General features: G+C 51.8%; 5 protein-coding genes across 6 annotated transcripts; 4 read left to right on the top strand and 1 right to left on the bottom strand.

The window, feature by feature from the left end:
• The first annotated feature begins 152 nt into the window (after positions 1–152).
• On the top strand, positions 153–1,885 carry PV09_00997 (N-acetylglucosamine-6-phosphate deacetylase). Its single transcript, XM_016353827.1, has one exon. It carries the CDS (start codon positions 426–428, stop codon positions 1,737–1,739), a length of 1,314 nt encoding a protein of 437 aa, XP_016217922.1. The 5' UTR covers positions 153–425; the 3' UTR covers positions 1,740–1,885.
• An 867-nt stretch (positions 1,886–2,752) lies between these two features.
• On the bottom strand, positions 2,753–5,866 carry PV09_00996 (uncharacterized protein). Its single transcript, XM_016353826.1, has 3 exons — positions 5,383–5,866; positions 5,226–5,304; positions 2,753–5,157 (listed from the first exon to the last, which is right to left on the bottom strand). Exons 1-3 carry the CDS (start codon positions 5,642–5,644, stop codon positions 3,021–3,023), a joined length of 2,478 nt encoding a protein of 825 aa, XP_016217921.1. The 5' UTR covers positions 5,645–5,866; the 3' UTR covers positions 2,753–3,020.
• Positions 5,867–5,908: 42 nt separating this feature from the next.
• PV09_00995 (uncharacterized protein) lies at positions 5,909–7,155 on the top strand. Its single transcript, XM_016353825.1, has 5 exons — positions 5,909–6,211; positions 6,283–6,374; positions 6,484–6,515; positions 6,580–6,687; positions 6,754–7,155. Exons 1-5 carry the CDS (start codon positions 6,082–6,084, stop codon positions 6,833–6,835), a joined length of 444 nt encoding a protein of 147 aa, XP_016217920.1. The 5' UTR covers positions 5,909–6,081; the 3' UTR covers positions 6,836–7,155.
• A 1,842-nt stretch (positions 7,156–8,997) lies between these two features.
• PV09_00994 lies at positions 8,998–10,919 on the top strand. 2 transcript variants are annotated; one of them, XM_016353824.1, is made up of 3 exons: positions 8,998–9,645; positions 9,818–10,027; positions 10,108–10,919. In XM_016353824.1, the coding sequence occupies exons 2-3, from the start codon at positions 9,894–9,896 to the stop codon at positions 10,490–10,492; spliced, it is 519 nt and encodes a 172-aa protein (XP_016217919.1). In that variant the 5' UTR covers positions 8,998–9,645; positions 9,818–9,893; the 3' UTR covers positions 10,493–10,919. The 2 variants fall into 2 exon arrangements, with proteins under 2 accessions (XP_016217919.1, XP_016217918.1); XM_016353823.1 differs by having other exon boundaries at positions 8,998–10,027.
• A 548-nt stretch (positions 10,920–11,467) lies between these two features.
• PV09_00993 (uncharacterized protein) lies at positions 11,468–13,900 on the top strand. The gene is made up of 2 exons (XM_016353822.1): positions 11,468–12,397; positions 12,506–13,900. Exons 1-2 carry the CDS (start codon positions 12,082–12,084, stop codon positions 13,501–13,503), a joined length of 1,314 nt encoding a protein of 437 aa, XP_016217917.1. The 5' UTR covers positions 11,468–12,081; the 3' UTR covers positions 13,504–13,900.
• Positions 13,901–13,990: the final 90 nt, after the last annotated feature.

Here is a 13,990-nt window from a genome sequence, read left to right as displayed (position 1 = left end):
TGGAGGGAGGTCATCCGGGAGGTCAAGCTAAATGTAACCTCGCTAAGCTGTTTTTGTATGCCAGGGCTGGATCCCGAGCTTATGGCAAATCGGGCAAAAACGTTGTGTTCAACGTTCGGCATCGTCGCAATGTCGCACACGAATGGAGTACCGCCAGTGGAGATGGTGCTGTTGCTACCACGTGCTGTCGCGATAAGTCGATAGCCACAGCTTAGGTGGTGACTGTGTTTGCCCTTCGCGGCAGTATGATGTAACGCCCGACCAGTCATAGCAGCGACTGTGCTGGATTGAAAGATTACAAAGGATCGTGATATTCATCCATGACTTCGGATGAGATTTGCTTTTCCAATTTTCTCGCCGGGGCATCTCCTTCGGTTTGGTCTGTCTCTCCGTGTCACTAAACCCATAATTTTCTAAACCTCAACATGCCCGGAAAGATTCGCAGCCTACAGCAGAGTCCTACCCGGACTAACATCACCAAATTCACCAACTGTAGACTCGTGAAGAGTGGAAAACTTGTTCAGGAAGACCTCTGGATCAGCTCCCGCAGTGGCAAGATACTTAACGGACAAGAAGTCTTTTACAACCAGAGGATAGCACCGGACCATGTTGTCGATTTGGGCGGCAAGATACTCTCGCCAGGCTTTATTGATGTTCAACTAAACGGGGCCTTCGGCTTCGACTTTTCCGTCGCGCCGGAGAAGTTGGCAGACTACGCAAAGGGTATGATTAAGGTCAACAAAGGGTTGGTCAAGACAGGTGTCACGTCGTACACGCCTACGATTGTGAGCCAGAAAGCAGATATCTATCACAAGGTTCTTCCCTATCTTGGACGCTCAGGATCCAGAAGACTTCCACGAGATGGTGCCGAGTCTCTAGGCGCCCATCTCGAAGGCCCATTCTTGAACCCACTCAAAAATGGCATCCACAGCAAGACTATACTCAAAGCTCCAGAAAACGGAATGGATGACCTGATTGATTGCTACGGAGCAGCCAACCTGGAAAAAGGCAGCACGCCTGTCGCTTATGTAACAATAGCTCCAGAACAGCCTGGTGCACTCGAAGCCATCCGCGAACTCCGAGCACGCGGAATTCGCGTCTCCATCGGACACACTGCGGCCGACTATGAGCAAGCACAAGCAGGTGTCGCTGCCGGTGCAACAATGATCACACATCTTTTCAACGCGATGCATTCGCTCCATCACCGCAACCCGGGAATGTTTGGTCTTTTGGGACAAGGTGCAGATCCTTCGAACCCAAAACCATACTTCGGTATTATCGCAGATGGAATTCACCTGCACCCGAGTGCCATCAACATAGCGTGGAATGCCCACCCCGAGGGCTTCATTCTCGTCACGGATGCCATGGCCCTGGTCGGCCTACCAGACGGCATCCATGAATGGACAAACGGGGACCGAATCATCAAAAAAGGGTCCACCCTCACTCTCGAGGGTCACGAGGGCAAGATTGCGGGAAGCAGCATCACGCTTATTGAGTGCGTGAACAACTTCCTTTGCTGGAGCGGCGTTGGGGTTGCGCAGGCGCTGGGTGCGGTGACTTCCACGCCGGCGAAGATGTTGGGCATCGCCGATGTGAAGGGTTGCTTAGAAGCTGGCGCAGATGCCGATCTTGTCGTGCTGGACGAACTAGTGGAAGACCATGGTCGGAAGAGACTTGTAGTGGAGCAGGTTTGGAAGTTCGGCGAATGTGTCTTCGATGCTGAAACTGCTGACGACTGAGGAGATTCGTTACGAATTACTTTGCGTGGGTGCGGGTTCTCAGTGCTTATTGATTATTTGGATGATTATCCTTTGTCCAGATTGTTCAAGAGAGTAGTTTGTTCAACTACTGGTTCCATTACTACTACTACTACTACTACTACTACTATTACTACCAGTACCAGTATCAACATCATATACCCTAGACATAATATCGCTAGAACTTATCAATAATAATCCAATTGCTTGTAATTCTAATGTATATGTATAGCCGTGTTTTATATTTTCTCCCATTTGGTTATTTTAGGGGGCGGAGAGGGTCGATGGAGTTCATACAAACCCACACACTACCCGATGCTTCCGAAGCTCCGACATTACAGCGGCTTATCGTGCACCGCGACATCATTCTAGTCACGTTTCATTCACGATCTGGTTTAAGCTGGTCGGAGTTCAGGTAACCTTTTTTTCTTGACAACACGTACCGAAGGCCCTTCCAGATCGCGATATCTCGCTGTCGTCGCTCTGTGAATTTCGGGCTCTGACGTTAAGCACAATCGTCCTTGGTGAAGCGAGCCTATTTCGCGGTAAACATAGAGGGCGTGCTGCAGGCAATATCAGCACGACATTGGCTCGAACTTGAGCTGGATCGTGTTGCATGCCCATCGCTCTTTTTTGTCGCTATGAGCTTAGGGCGCGCGGCGCCGAACGGAGTCGGATGCTCGTCAAAGTCATCTGGTAAATCTTCGCTCGTCAGAGAGATGTAGTCGCATGTGCATTGAAGTTCCTTCCACTTGCTAATGTCACCAACGACATCCTGACTCCTCCGCACGACTGTCAAGAATGGGTTGTAGCCTGCCGTCTAACCCTGTTGAGATGCGTAGGCCGAAAAAAAAAGACGTTCTTGATCATGGTGAAATTTGGATTGTGTCTAGGCGTAAAGATCGCGTTCCCGATGAGGTTGTAGACGGAGGTCATGTGTAAAAATCAAGCAAGCAATTAATTCCATTGGAACTGGCAGCATTTAAGCATTGTTCGAGGCACAATATTGAGTTTCTTCGGGCTGTTGGGTAATCAGCCAATATTTGCCTATTCCGATCGTTCGTATCTTCGTCAAACTTTTCCAAGGGAGTCATAATACTATTCGTTTCCCGAAAATCCGATTCAAAGCAAAAAAGAGGTGACAGATGAGGATTGGAGTGTGAACGAGTTAGCATTAAACTTTTCAATACCTCTCTGCCTTTTTATCCTTGCATACATGCGTCTCGTACTGTGACAAAGCCGACCATTCTTTCCACTCTAGAGTTACCAGTTCCACATGCACTTTTGAGCCAGCAACTTACTTCCTAAGAGATCGTATTCCCTACTCCAAATCCAACTGTCGTTTCCGCTGCTGCTCAGTCTCGCAAATACACTGCCCCCCTTCCAAACTACAACCCCGCTATCTAGCTCCCTCTGAGGGCCCGCGACTATGACGCCCTTCTCGCCAAAACCAGGCACCATCTCTCTCAGCTTCTCCTGCAAGAAGTTCAGGAGATGGGGAATCTTTGCCCCGCCACCGACAACGGTGATGAACTGGAAGAAGTCACGCATCTTGCGCTCATCCGAACGTGCTGCCTCACGGATTGACGTCAGGATAGCGAGATCCAGCGGCATCAGGGGAAGAATGCGATCGCGTTCCTCGGCAAGACGCAATGCCTCAGTTGATTTGTCTATGACAGGGCCGCCATTTGGAAGTACACCTCCTTCGGCTGTGTTCGGCCCAGGTGAAGCACGCGAGGCATCTGGTGTTCCAGTGCCTTCTGGCGCGGGCGAGCCTGCGACTGAGGAGCGAGGTGTGGATTCAGCATCATCCTGAGGGAGACGGGACAGCAGATTAAAAGGTTTGGGCTTGCTAGGCGTGGCCGTGATTGCTGCAGTTGATGCAGATTCTGGTCCTGCTAGCGGTGCCGGTGCCGGTGCTGCTGTCGGTCCTTGTGCTGGTGCTGAGATGGTAAACGGCAGATACTGACTCGTCCAGTTCTGGGCATTGGCTTGTGCCGCCGAGTAAGGGTCGTTAGGGGTGCCGTCATACAGGTCGTAGCTCCGGTCAATGACTGTTCGCCTGCCCTCGAGTTTTGCGGAATGGTCGAGTATCCCCGGATACCAGAATGATAATGGCGCGAGCATGGGCTCGTCGAAGGTCTTGAACTGGTATTTCCGGGTGTCTTGGTTTGCAGCACGGAGGTGGAACTCGTATAACTGTACGACCACATCTTCCTCCTTCATGGACGTAAACTTCTCCTTCAGCTCCTCGGCTAGAACATAATCGTACCGTCTTCGGAGGTTTATGTCCGCATATGGGAACTGATCTGTAAGCATCATTTTGATAAACAGCTCTGTTACATCCCATCCACCGTATTTGAGGTTCATTCGTGAGTCCTCAATGCACATGCCATCTTCAACACAGCAGATCGATGTCTTTTGCGCGCCAATATCAACTATACAAGTCAAAGTCTGCGCGTTGCCAAACGATGCCGCCAAACTTTCCTGTATGAAGCACACGCGTTGAAAACCGAATTCACGCATCAGACTGTCCAGTATGAGTGTGACGTAGTTGCGCTCATACAAATCTGGTATCACGAAGCAGCAGCTGTAGTCTTTCCAGTCCCGCCTCCCGAGTCCCAGCTCCATCTTTAGCGCATCCTCGATGATCGCAAAGAAGTCATCTAGAAGAAGGTTCCGGTCGTGGTAGTCGCGTTCGTTGAACCATCCCTGGCGAAGGGGCCATGTCAGCCGGTAGCGCGGCGTTGACTTGTCCGGAATGCGCAGGGCCGCCATGCCTGTGAAGCGCTCCGGTGCTTTATTTGGCGAGACTTCTGTCCAATCTATCTGGTGGGGGTCATTATGTGCGGAGATGATCTGCGGTTCCTGCTGCATGTTGAATTTCTGAACCAAATCCCGTTGTGCTGGCAAGATCTTGATCTTTTTGGCTCGAAGGCGCACCTTCAGATCTGCTGCCATTGTCGCATACGTGGCCTGGAAGTCTTCACCAAAGATGCCCTGCTTAGACAAGTGCTGTTTGTCTCTTGGCAGGCCCTCTGTCGCCATCTTGAGTCGCTTCGGCGCTGGCTCGCCATCACCTTCTTCTGACTCACTCTCCTTCCATTTGCGTGCTATGCACATAGGCACGGTCTTGGGCAACACGTCACTCGCGAGCCCAATGCGCAGGTTCTGGCTGCCTGGATGAATGACGATGATCTTTGCTCCGTGAGGTTCGTTCGGGTTGCCAGCCGTGTCCACGACGTCGTCCATTGGCACGTCGGTATCCATGGGAGTGTCATTCTCGTTGACTTGCATGCCATTGCGAGCTCTGTCCAGCGCCTCCTTGCGCAGCCGATTTGAGTTCTCCTCTTGCAGAGTGCGATACGCAAGGTACTGGTCGTCTCTCTTCAAGTATTCACTGCAGTCAGGCGCGCGTGTCAGTGCCCATCATCTTCAATGCAATTCGAAGCGTCGATATATACGTACGTATAATAGTTCTTCTGATTGATCATCTGAACCTGCGGCCAACTGGTTAAGGGTAGGTCGTTGTCCGTCTTCTCGAGTCCTGTTCCGTCGCTCATCAGCATTTGTACGCTGTGTCATCGTGCGCTCGCGAAATTGCGCGCATCGCCATCGCAATTACCTTCCTCGCGCAGCAGCGCCCTGCCCGATTTCTTGGGTGGCATCTTTCTACTGCCAGACGCAAAATAAGACACCGGAGTCAACGACGAAGTGGCGGCAACGTCGGAGTCGCGCTGGTGATGGTGGTGGATCGGGGTGGAGGCACCGCTGTGGTCGACGAGCAGGCGCAGCTCGTGGAACAGCTGCTCGGTTCGGTTGCTGTCGCGGATGCGTTCGCTTTGCGCGGCGCTGGCACGTCGCCAGCTGTTGGAGTCGACGTGCATTTCGCTGGCACAAAAGCTCCGTTCGGAGCGACTCGCACCGTGCCGATCAGGCTGAATCACTGGCGAACTTCCTGATCGAGGGCTGGCCTTCAGCAATCAACTTCGTGCCTGTCCGCTCACGCTGCGACTCCTGAGGCTTTAAAATTCATTGTTTCTTTCAACGAGTGATGAAGACGAAGATCTTTTCTGGCCCTTCCTCCTTCGCACTATAAGGGAAACTTTTTGGTCACCGCCCCTAATGTGATAGAGGCTGGCAGCGTTTGTGCTTGCTTCAACGCCACCGACGCGCGTGAAACTCGTGCTAGTAGACCACTCATTAAACTACCCCAACCTCAATATGCACATTTCTTGTATAACTTTACACAAAGACACCGTCTTTCCCGCTAGTTTGTCTGCCTTACCTTAACTTGTCCCGGGCAGTCATTCTCATCTTCAGCATGCCAAACAGCGGCAGAAGGCAGAGTGAGGAGGCGGCTGCGTTCTTCGCTGCGGCGTATGCCGCTATCCAGGAGATTCCCTACGGCAAGGTCACCTCGTACGCCCATATTGCACGCTTGATTGGACGTCGTAAGCTTATCTCGCCCGTGAATGTATACACATACGTGGCCAGTGTTAATCAAAAAGATGAAAATGAGCAGCTGAATGCCCGAGACAAGTAGGTGTTTGTCTCAAACATCTCCCGGATGATCCAACTCAGCGCTTCAATAACAAGACGGTCCCGTGGCAAAGGGTGAGAATTAAGCTTTCTACAAGTACAATATGATAGCCTCTCACTTTTTTCTTTTTCCTTGTTTATTTTCTTTTTTTTTAGGCTAACGTGCGGGGGTTAAATACACTAGGTCATAAACGCAAAAGGAGGAATCAGTCCACGGTACGACGGTCCCTTGCACCTGGCACATGGTCGATCGTTTAGCTGCTAACATGGGTTTTATCAGAGGTCCAGGGAGTACGGCCAGACAGGCTGCGGCATTGAGAAAAGAGGGTGTACAGGTTGATCGTAATGCAATGGGCGAATTCAGCGTGGACTTCAGTACATATGGATGGTTAGCCACCCAAAGTGTACAGCAATGAGTCTTGTGTCATAAGCTGATATTTTTCACATCAATAAGGTTTCCGGACATGCTGCCTAGTGAGGAAGAAGAGCTTGAGGATTCCGATGAAGCTTCCGTGAAGGGTGAGTCTGCAGGATGAAGGATTTGAGAACTGTGATTATTGGGTTCCTATAGCCCAAGCTCAATGCCTGCCACCAAGACCTATTTGAGTCATGAAAGCGGGTTGTTTTCATGTTGAAAAGTCGACCAGCGAACGGAGACTTATTGCCGCTGTACCATTTCAGGCTCTGCAAGTTAATATCGAAGGTTGTTCTCAAGGTCAGGATCGCGTGTCGCAACAGAAAGAGCTCGCGTTGGACATATCAACCGTTTATGCCTCTTTACTTCAAGTAGGTGTCTGCTAATCTCAGCCTGCATTTGTCCAATGAATTGTACAATGAAATAGACGTCTTGTCCTTCCCGTTTAGCCGTAGCCCACATTTCGCAGCTGAGCGCATTTTGACGGAAAATCTCTCCAGTTATATCTCGTGTCCTGCAGGATTGAGGTTAATGCTCCTTACTTCAAAACGACTTGGATACCTCAATTCCGCAATCAGTTATACAGTTGCTATGTTGAATGGCGTGTCTGATCTTACGCTTTAGTTGTTATGAAGATCGTCGATGTCATCCAAAGTCGAAAATTTTCATTGCCAACTTCAACACTTGCTCTATGATCTCCCACTGCACGAGGTCGCTCGTCCATGTGCGCAAGGCGCGTCTAGGGTGTCAAAAAGTCACCAAGGCGGCGTGGCCAAGGTTTGGTCATGTCCTTGGCGGGACCACAGTAGCGACCATGCCGATCACTGTTGACCGTCAGACGAGGTTGCGAAACCCCCTTGTTGCGTCTCGAATTGTGTGTATAGAGAAGATGGCTGTCGGCGTCGACACTTTTCGAGAACAAAGGATACACAGAGAAACAATAATGCCACAGTTCAAGACGACTTTTTGGGTGCTTTCGCAGTACTTGCTCAAGATTTGAAACGCGACACTGCATGCAAGCTCCCTCTATCTTCTCAAATTGAGAGTCGAGCAATTTCGCCCTGATCAATTTCCACCAAGAGACTGCCAAAAAGGGGCTCAAAGGAGCTCATGCTTGATCCAAGAACGGCATGCGGTTCGCAAGTCTGCAGTCCATCTTACATACGGCAGCTCTCCTCAGTCGATAACCACCAGTGCTGATATCTGTGTCCGTATTTCGCGTTCATCAGGTTTTGGTCCAACGGCTTTTCCAAGGCTGCTCAGTCCGCTATGGTTGGAGGGCGGCATGATAGAAGTGAATCAGAAGCATCACTAAATTTGCTAGATAACAATGAATTCAGCAAACTAGGCCACGGGTCATATTTTGTGTGTACATGAATGACGAGACCACACATGATCTACAGTAGAATGAGCATTTCAATCCCCTACTGCGCACGTTCGCCTTGGAATCCGGTTGATATCATCTGAATACGAAGATAAAGCGAGTGAAAGGCACCTGCAGCTTAGACATGACAGGATCAGTGGAGGTAATCAAAGACAGGGGTTGATTTCATACAGAGACTCGAATTGCAGGGAGCCGCGGAGGACATAAACGTGTGTCATATCACGTATTTGACGCGTTCCAAAATGCACAGAACAAGCAGCGAAGTTAGCGTTGGACGTATAATAATCAGGAGTCTTCCAACCTAAAGAAGCCTACGTCATGATAATCAGACTGAGAAGTAGCAATGATTTGTGCACAGCAGTAAAGGCACAGACAACATTGCATTTGTGTTCCAGAAGCGTATACTCTTGTTCGACACTCGCAGCAGTGAGAACGACAATCAACAAACTGGATGCACACAGAACAGTAGCCTGTACAACAAATTCAAGGATTGGGCCTGAGTGAGCCAAGTCCGAGACTCGGCTGAGACATAGCCAGGTAGCACACCGTGGAGAAGCAGGTTGGCCATCGTTCTGAAATGGCGACGTCGAGGACTCGAACTTGGAACGCGTTCAGTACTCGTCGTCAGACTTTGACGCTCAAACATCGGAAGAAGCCAGGCCGGGCGAATTGAACTCGTCTGTTGGGGGTGGGGGAGGGACGTTGGGGATGAGCCCCGTGAGAGGCGTGAGGGTCGGCCGAGGCGCGTGATCGGGCGCGGGCCACCGTTATCGATACGGCGAGTGGACAAATGCGATGACGTGCAGGGACGGAGCGTCATAACTGGCTGCTGGCGGCCAGAGCGTAACTCGGTCTGCCTCCACGTCCACGTCCACGTCCTTGTCCAAAAACGGCCTCCACCGTGTTCTCCGCACGGCCAGGAACCAGCCTGATGTCGTCAGGTACAGCAGCACGCGCTGACGCTGACGCCCGCCATTTGCCTTGTGAGACGTGGACGGAGACACAGCTGGGCCCCCGTCGCGCGCGGCCTTGCTGGTGGTCGGAACAATCAGGGCCGCAGGATGGACGGTCAAGGCTGGTCTCTTGACTGAATCACGTACGAGGCTGGACCACATGGCATCATTCGTGACGAGCTGGGTTCCTTATCAGGATACCAACCGCTCTTCGGCGACCCGGCTTGGGACATCTGTACATTCCAAGCAGTTTCCCCTCTCTGCATATCCTGGGGTAAAGCGTCAAGGCCTGTACTCGCTCCTCTTCTGGCCGCTTGCTGTTAGTCACTGGCCTGCATCACCGCGATTATCTGTCGGTTCCGAGATCCTACTAGCTCTATCTCTGTTGCCGACGCTGGGACCTCATTAGACTGAGCCACCACCCAAACCACCGTCAGCCCTCGCGCTGGCTTTTGTTTGATTCATAGCCGCCTCAGCTCCAGTCGTCGCTTCCTCTTGTGACTCAGACTCCCTCCCACGAAGGTTCACGCTTACCCATCACGCCTTCCCTCATCAGCACTCGCAGCTTCTCAACGCCCTACGACTCATCCACCGGTACGACTTGCCCGTTACCACAACTGCACTTGCTACTGCTCCTGCTCCTGCTCCTGCTCTTTCTCCTTTCACTTATCTTGCCCCCGACCTCACCTCTCACCTCACCCCTCTCCCTCGACGTTACACGCCTACCTTTCTTCAGATCGCGTAATCTGATATTCCTATCGTTCAGATTCAATAAAGCAAAACTCTGCGACGCGTCTGTTGTCTACCTGATCGTCGTCAACCTTTGTTCTCTTTCGTCTGAAATGGCCGATCTCCGCTCTGCTGCTATCGACTTTAAGCGCGACAACACCTCCAAGGCCAAATGGGCCCGCGGCGAAGCGTATGGCCCAGGCAGAGCGAAGGATGGCCACGCTGCTCCTGTGAGGGCGAAGTCAAAGTGAGTAGTCTGCATGCAACTTATTCCAGGCGCAGATACCGTGCTGGCCATGGCCTCGGATACTGACTTCCCCGCCGCAGGTACCCGCGAAGTAACCAAGAACTAAGGCTCGACCGCAACACCAGGACTGCGGCGCGCAACGACATTCTAGACGAGGCGCACGCTCACAACAGCGACTCGTCTGAAATTGACGAGCCATGTGAGCCGTGCGCTGCGCCAGACGCAGAGATTGCTTACTCGTATGACGCACAACGCGGCCCGAGCCATGGCTCGACCATTCTGAGCAACGCCCTCGTACAGGCAGTAGAACGCTTCGAGAGCAAAGTGACAGAGAAGCTGGTCAAGGATGAATATGAGGTGCTCCCGACGAACCCGGAGGACCTGCTCACGCCTGTCAAGAAGGGAGGCAAACAGCAAGTATCTGCATCGACTGCCGCCGAAGAGGAGGACTACGAATTTGTCTAAGCACAAGGAGAAGGCATGAACTGCCTTGGAATGTCGTTCTTTCTAGTGGCGATGCTGCTGATGACTTTTCTTGGCCCTCCTTGTCACTTTGAGTATGTATTCTGATTTTCTCTTGGCTCGGACAAATCCATTTACTGGCGGCGCACACGGATAGATTGGAACATCCCGCAGGACAGCCGGCGGACATTGATACCCCATTGGCTGGAAGAGTGCCGGAGTTTCTGAGAACAAGTAAATTGCAACTGTACTCCTCTTGACATGAACTTTTCGTTTTGAACCTCGTCGTTGCAGTTGAACTTGTCATGAGATCTTGTCCTGCAGGAGTGGGCAACGTTGTAATCAACTCTTTTTTCGGGATTCTCATGTCCGCCAACATGCAGTTCGCCGCTGCCTCGAGCTGCATGTCATACAAATATAATACTCTTGCATACAATGACGAGGCCGTACAACGACCCCACTGATGAATATGAGGCCATAACGAGGCATCTCTTGTCGAGCATGTTGCATTTTCTACGACACACAGCTTACGAAATCAGTCCCCACCCCGTAAGCAGAAATCAGTCGAGCGATGAAACGGGACCCGGAAGGTGGATAAGCGCCGACGGTTGCTTATCCGACGAAGCCGTTGGGCAAGTTATCATCGTCCTCGCAAGTGTAATGCTCTCAGTCCGCAAATCGAACGGCCACACACATTAAGTCGAACTGTCCGATCACATCTGGCACCGGTTGATCGCGATCCTGACCTAGATTGTGCTAGCGAACAATAGAGACAGGAGTCACAGGACAAGGACGGCGGCGACGGCGGAAGATAATTCCATGCTGCTGTCACATGGGGAAATGCCATGCTGAAGGGACGGAAGAGGCGAGCAGGCGGCTGAGCCTGAGACGACTGACTGACCCACTCGCGCTCGCAAGCAAGCATCAAAGTCATTCCCGGACAAACGCGCGTTCGATCAACAAGACCGAAACGCTTCCCAAAAGGCACGCGCACAATTATTGGAACAGCGTCGCTTCAACACAATTGCAATCCCTGCTGATAAGCACACCGCTTCGATTGGTCCTCTGAGGCGTCTCTGTCGCTCCATGGCCGTACGAGTGCAGCGTCCGTGACTGTATTGCATTGAGTCGCCCCGACCCAAGCCAAGTCTTTTTTTTCCTTTCCTTTCCCTTGCCTTTGCCACACCCTGCCCTGTCCAATCTTTCTCGTCTCTTTCTGCCGCACCTGCATTCCTGCCACGCTTGTACATATCGTGCGTATGCCCAGAAACGAGCTCCGACCTTTCTATCGTAGACGTCGATACTACCTCGCTCTAGCGTGCTTTCTCCCTTCCATTCGCTTCGCTTCGCAAATCAGTTTACCCCTCCTTCGCTTAAGCCAAACTGCTGTTTTCCTTCTACCCTCTCCCGATTGTATCAAACTCTTCATACTCATATACACGCGTGTTCCAAAGCTGAAAGAGCGAGGATTGATGTCTTCCTCATACGCTTTCTGAGGAGCCTTGGCCCATTAATCTGACTTCTATCACTCAACCAAACCCCCAACAAGATACAATCGGCGATCACAACCTCGACCGCGCTCTCCTCATAACATGGTTTTCGATGACATGCGAAGACCCCGGGCCTCGATGGCCACGGCCGACATCCCCTTCAGGCAGGCCCCACGGCCGCGCTGGCTGCTCGTCCTACAGGCACGGATGTGGCGTTTCCTGATGTCAATTGGCATGTTCTTGCACAAGCTAGCCAGGCCGCGGCCTCCAAGCCCGGACTTTAAGCAATGGGTTGATGCCACGGTCAGTCCACGACCTGGCAGGTTCAGACTTAATTTTTATGTCCCGAAGGAATGGAAGGAAGCCCGCAGGTTGCAGACAAATAGGAAGTTTCCCGTCGTCGTCAACTTTCATGGAGGTATGTGACAGATACATAGCGGGACAAGAAGTTCTCAAGGCAAGGGAATGTATACAAAGATGTTTTGAGGAACATATCTGGTCATTTATTAACTAACTTCTTGTGCAGGTGGATTCACGTTAGGAAAAGCTACCGACGATTGTAGGTGGTGCAAGACAGTCGTGGACGAAGTGGGTGCTGTTGTCGTCTCCGTTGATTACCGCCTTGCTCCCGAGTGTCCCTTCCCGACCGCAGTCGAGGATGGCGCCGATGCGATCCTGTACCTAGTCAGCCATGCGAACCAGCTGAATCTGGACACGGACAACATAGCCGTCAGCGGTTTTTCGTCTGGCGCGAACATGTGCTTCACAGTACCACTTCGGCTATTGGAAGAGCTGGAGATGCAAATTGCACGGGGCGAAGATCATCGCAAGAGTGTAATTTTGGGTCAACGACCGCCGCTGCAGAAGTCGTTAAGTGAAGGCAGGGTGTTAGTCAAAGCAAAGAAACAGATACGTGTTAAGGCTGTGTGTGCGTGGTATCCGCCCACGGATTACACACGCACTCGGGCCCAGCGGAAAGCAACATGCGCCAGGCTAGATCAGCAGCTTCCAGCCGTTTTTACGGAATTGTTTGACGAGAGTTACTTGTCGCCGCCCACCATGGATATGTCAAACCCGTATCTGAGCCCAGGCGTTGCACCAGACTACATGCTGGCGAGCATGCCGAATGAGATCATCCTGTTCTGTTGCGAGTGGGACATGCTTCTCCAAGAGGGGACTGAATTCCGGGACAGGCTGCGTGCGCTTGGTAAAACGGTGCACTACCACATGGTGCCCCAGGTCCCGCACGGTTGGGACAAGGCGCCCAATCCGCTCAGAGTTACCCCAGGCGTCAGGGAACAGTACCTGAAGGCTTGCACCGAGTTAAAAAGGCTTCTCGTTGCGCAAGAGCCATTGTCGGACGTGGACAGCGGGTTTGCAGAGGCTTCATTCGAAATGCCCGACGAGGCGGGCATCAGTACGCCAGAGCAAGCACACCTGTCCCCCGTGAGCAGCACACAGCCGTTTATCATCCCTGAACAGGACTTCAGGACTTCGTGGTTCAGGACCTCGTGGACAGGCTAATTTTGGCGCCCAATTCTTAAGATGATGTTTTATTCTTTTGCTACAGCGTTCAGCACTTGTTTTTTTTTTTGGTCGTGTGTATGGATTTGCTGATGGCACGAAGTATGATTGGCTCTGATACATATCTTTGCATGGCGCGTAGAAAGGGGGCTGCGTACTCTAGAATAGAACTGCATTCACTGCATTGTAATGTACATTGCACTGCACAGCCTATGTGTAGTGGCCTCAGAACAGAGGTCAGAAGCGGGTAGAGAGATACAGCCTTGTCAGCCTCGCGCTTGGCTCTCTATCTTCTTTGGCTGGACCTAAATAAATAGCTCACCACGAATCCGCAGCCCGAGCACGGCAAAGAAAACATGCGTGCAGCAAGTGGCTTTGATTTTGTCGTCCGAGCGTGCAATTGTCGTCACTGACGCCGTCAAAATCTCGCAATTCGAAGCTGGGAAACGGGACTGATGATGAGGTGGAAGGAAATGACCCTTTGCCG

Source organism: Verruconis gallopava, assembly GCF_000836295.1.
Source record: "Verruconis gallopava strain CBS 43764 unplaced genomic scaffold supercont1.3, whole genome shotgun sequence".
NCBI classification, from domain to species: domain Eukaryota; kingdom Fungi; phylum Ascomycota; class Dothideomycetes; order Venturiales; family Sympoventuriaceae; genus Verruconis; species Verruconis gallopava.
This window is presented reverse-complemented; position numbering and strand designations above follow the sequence as displayed.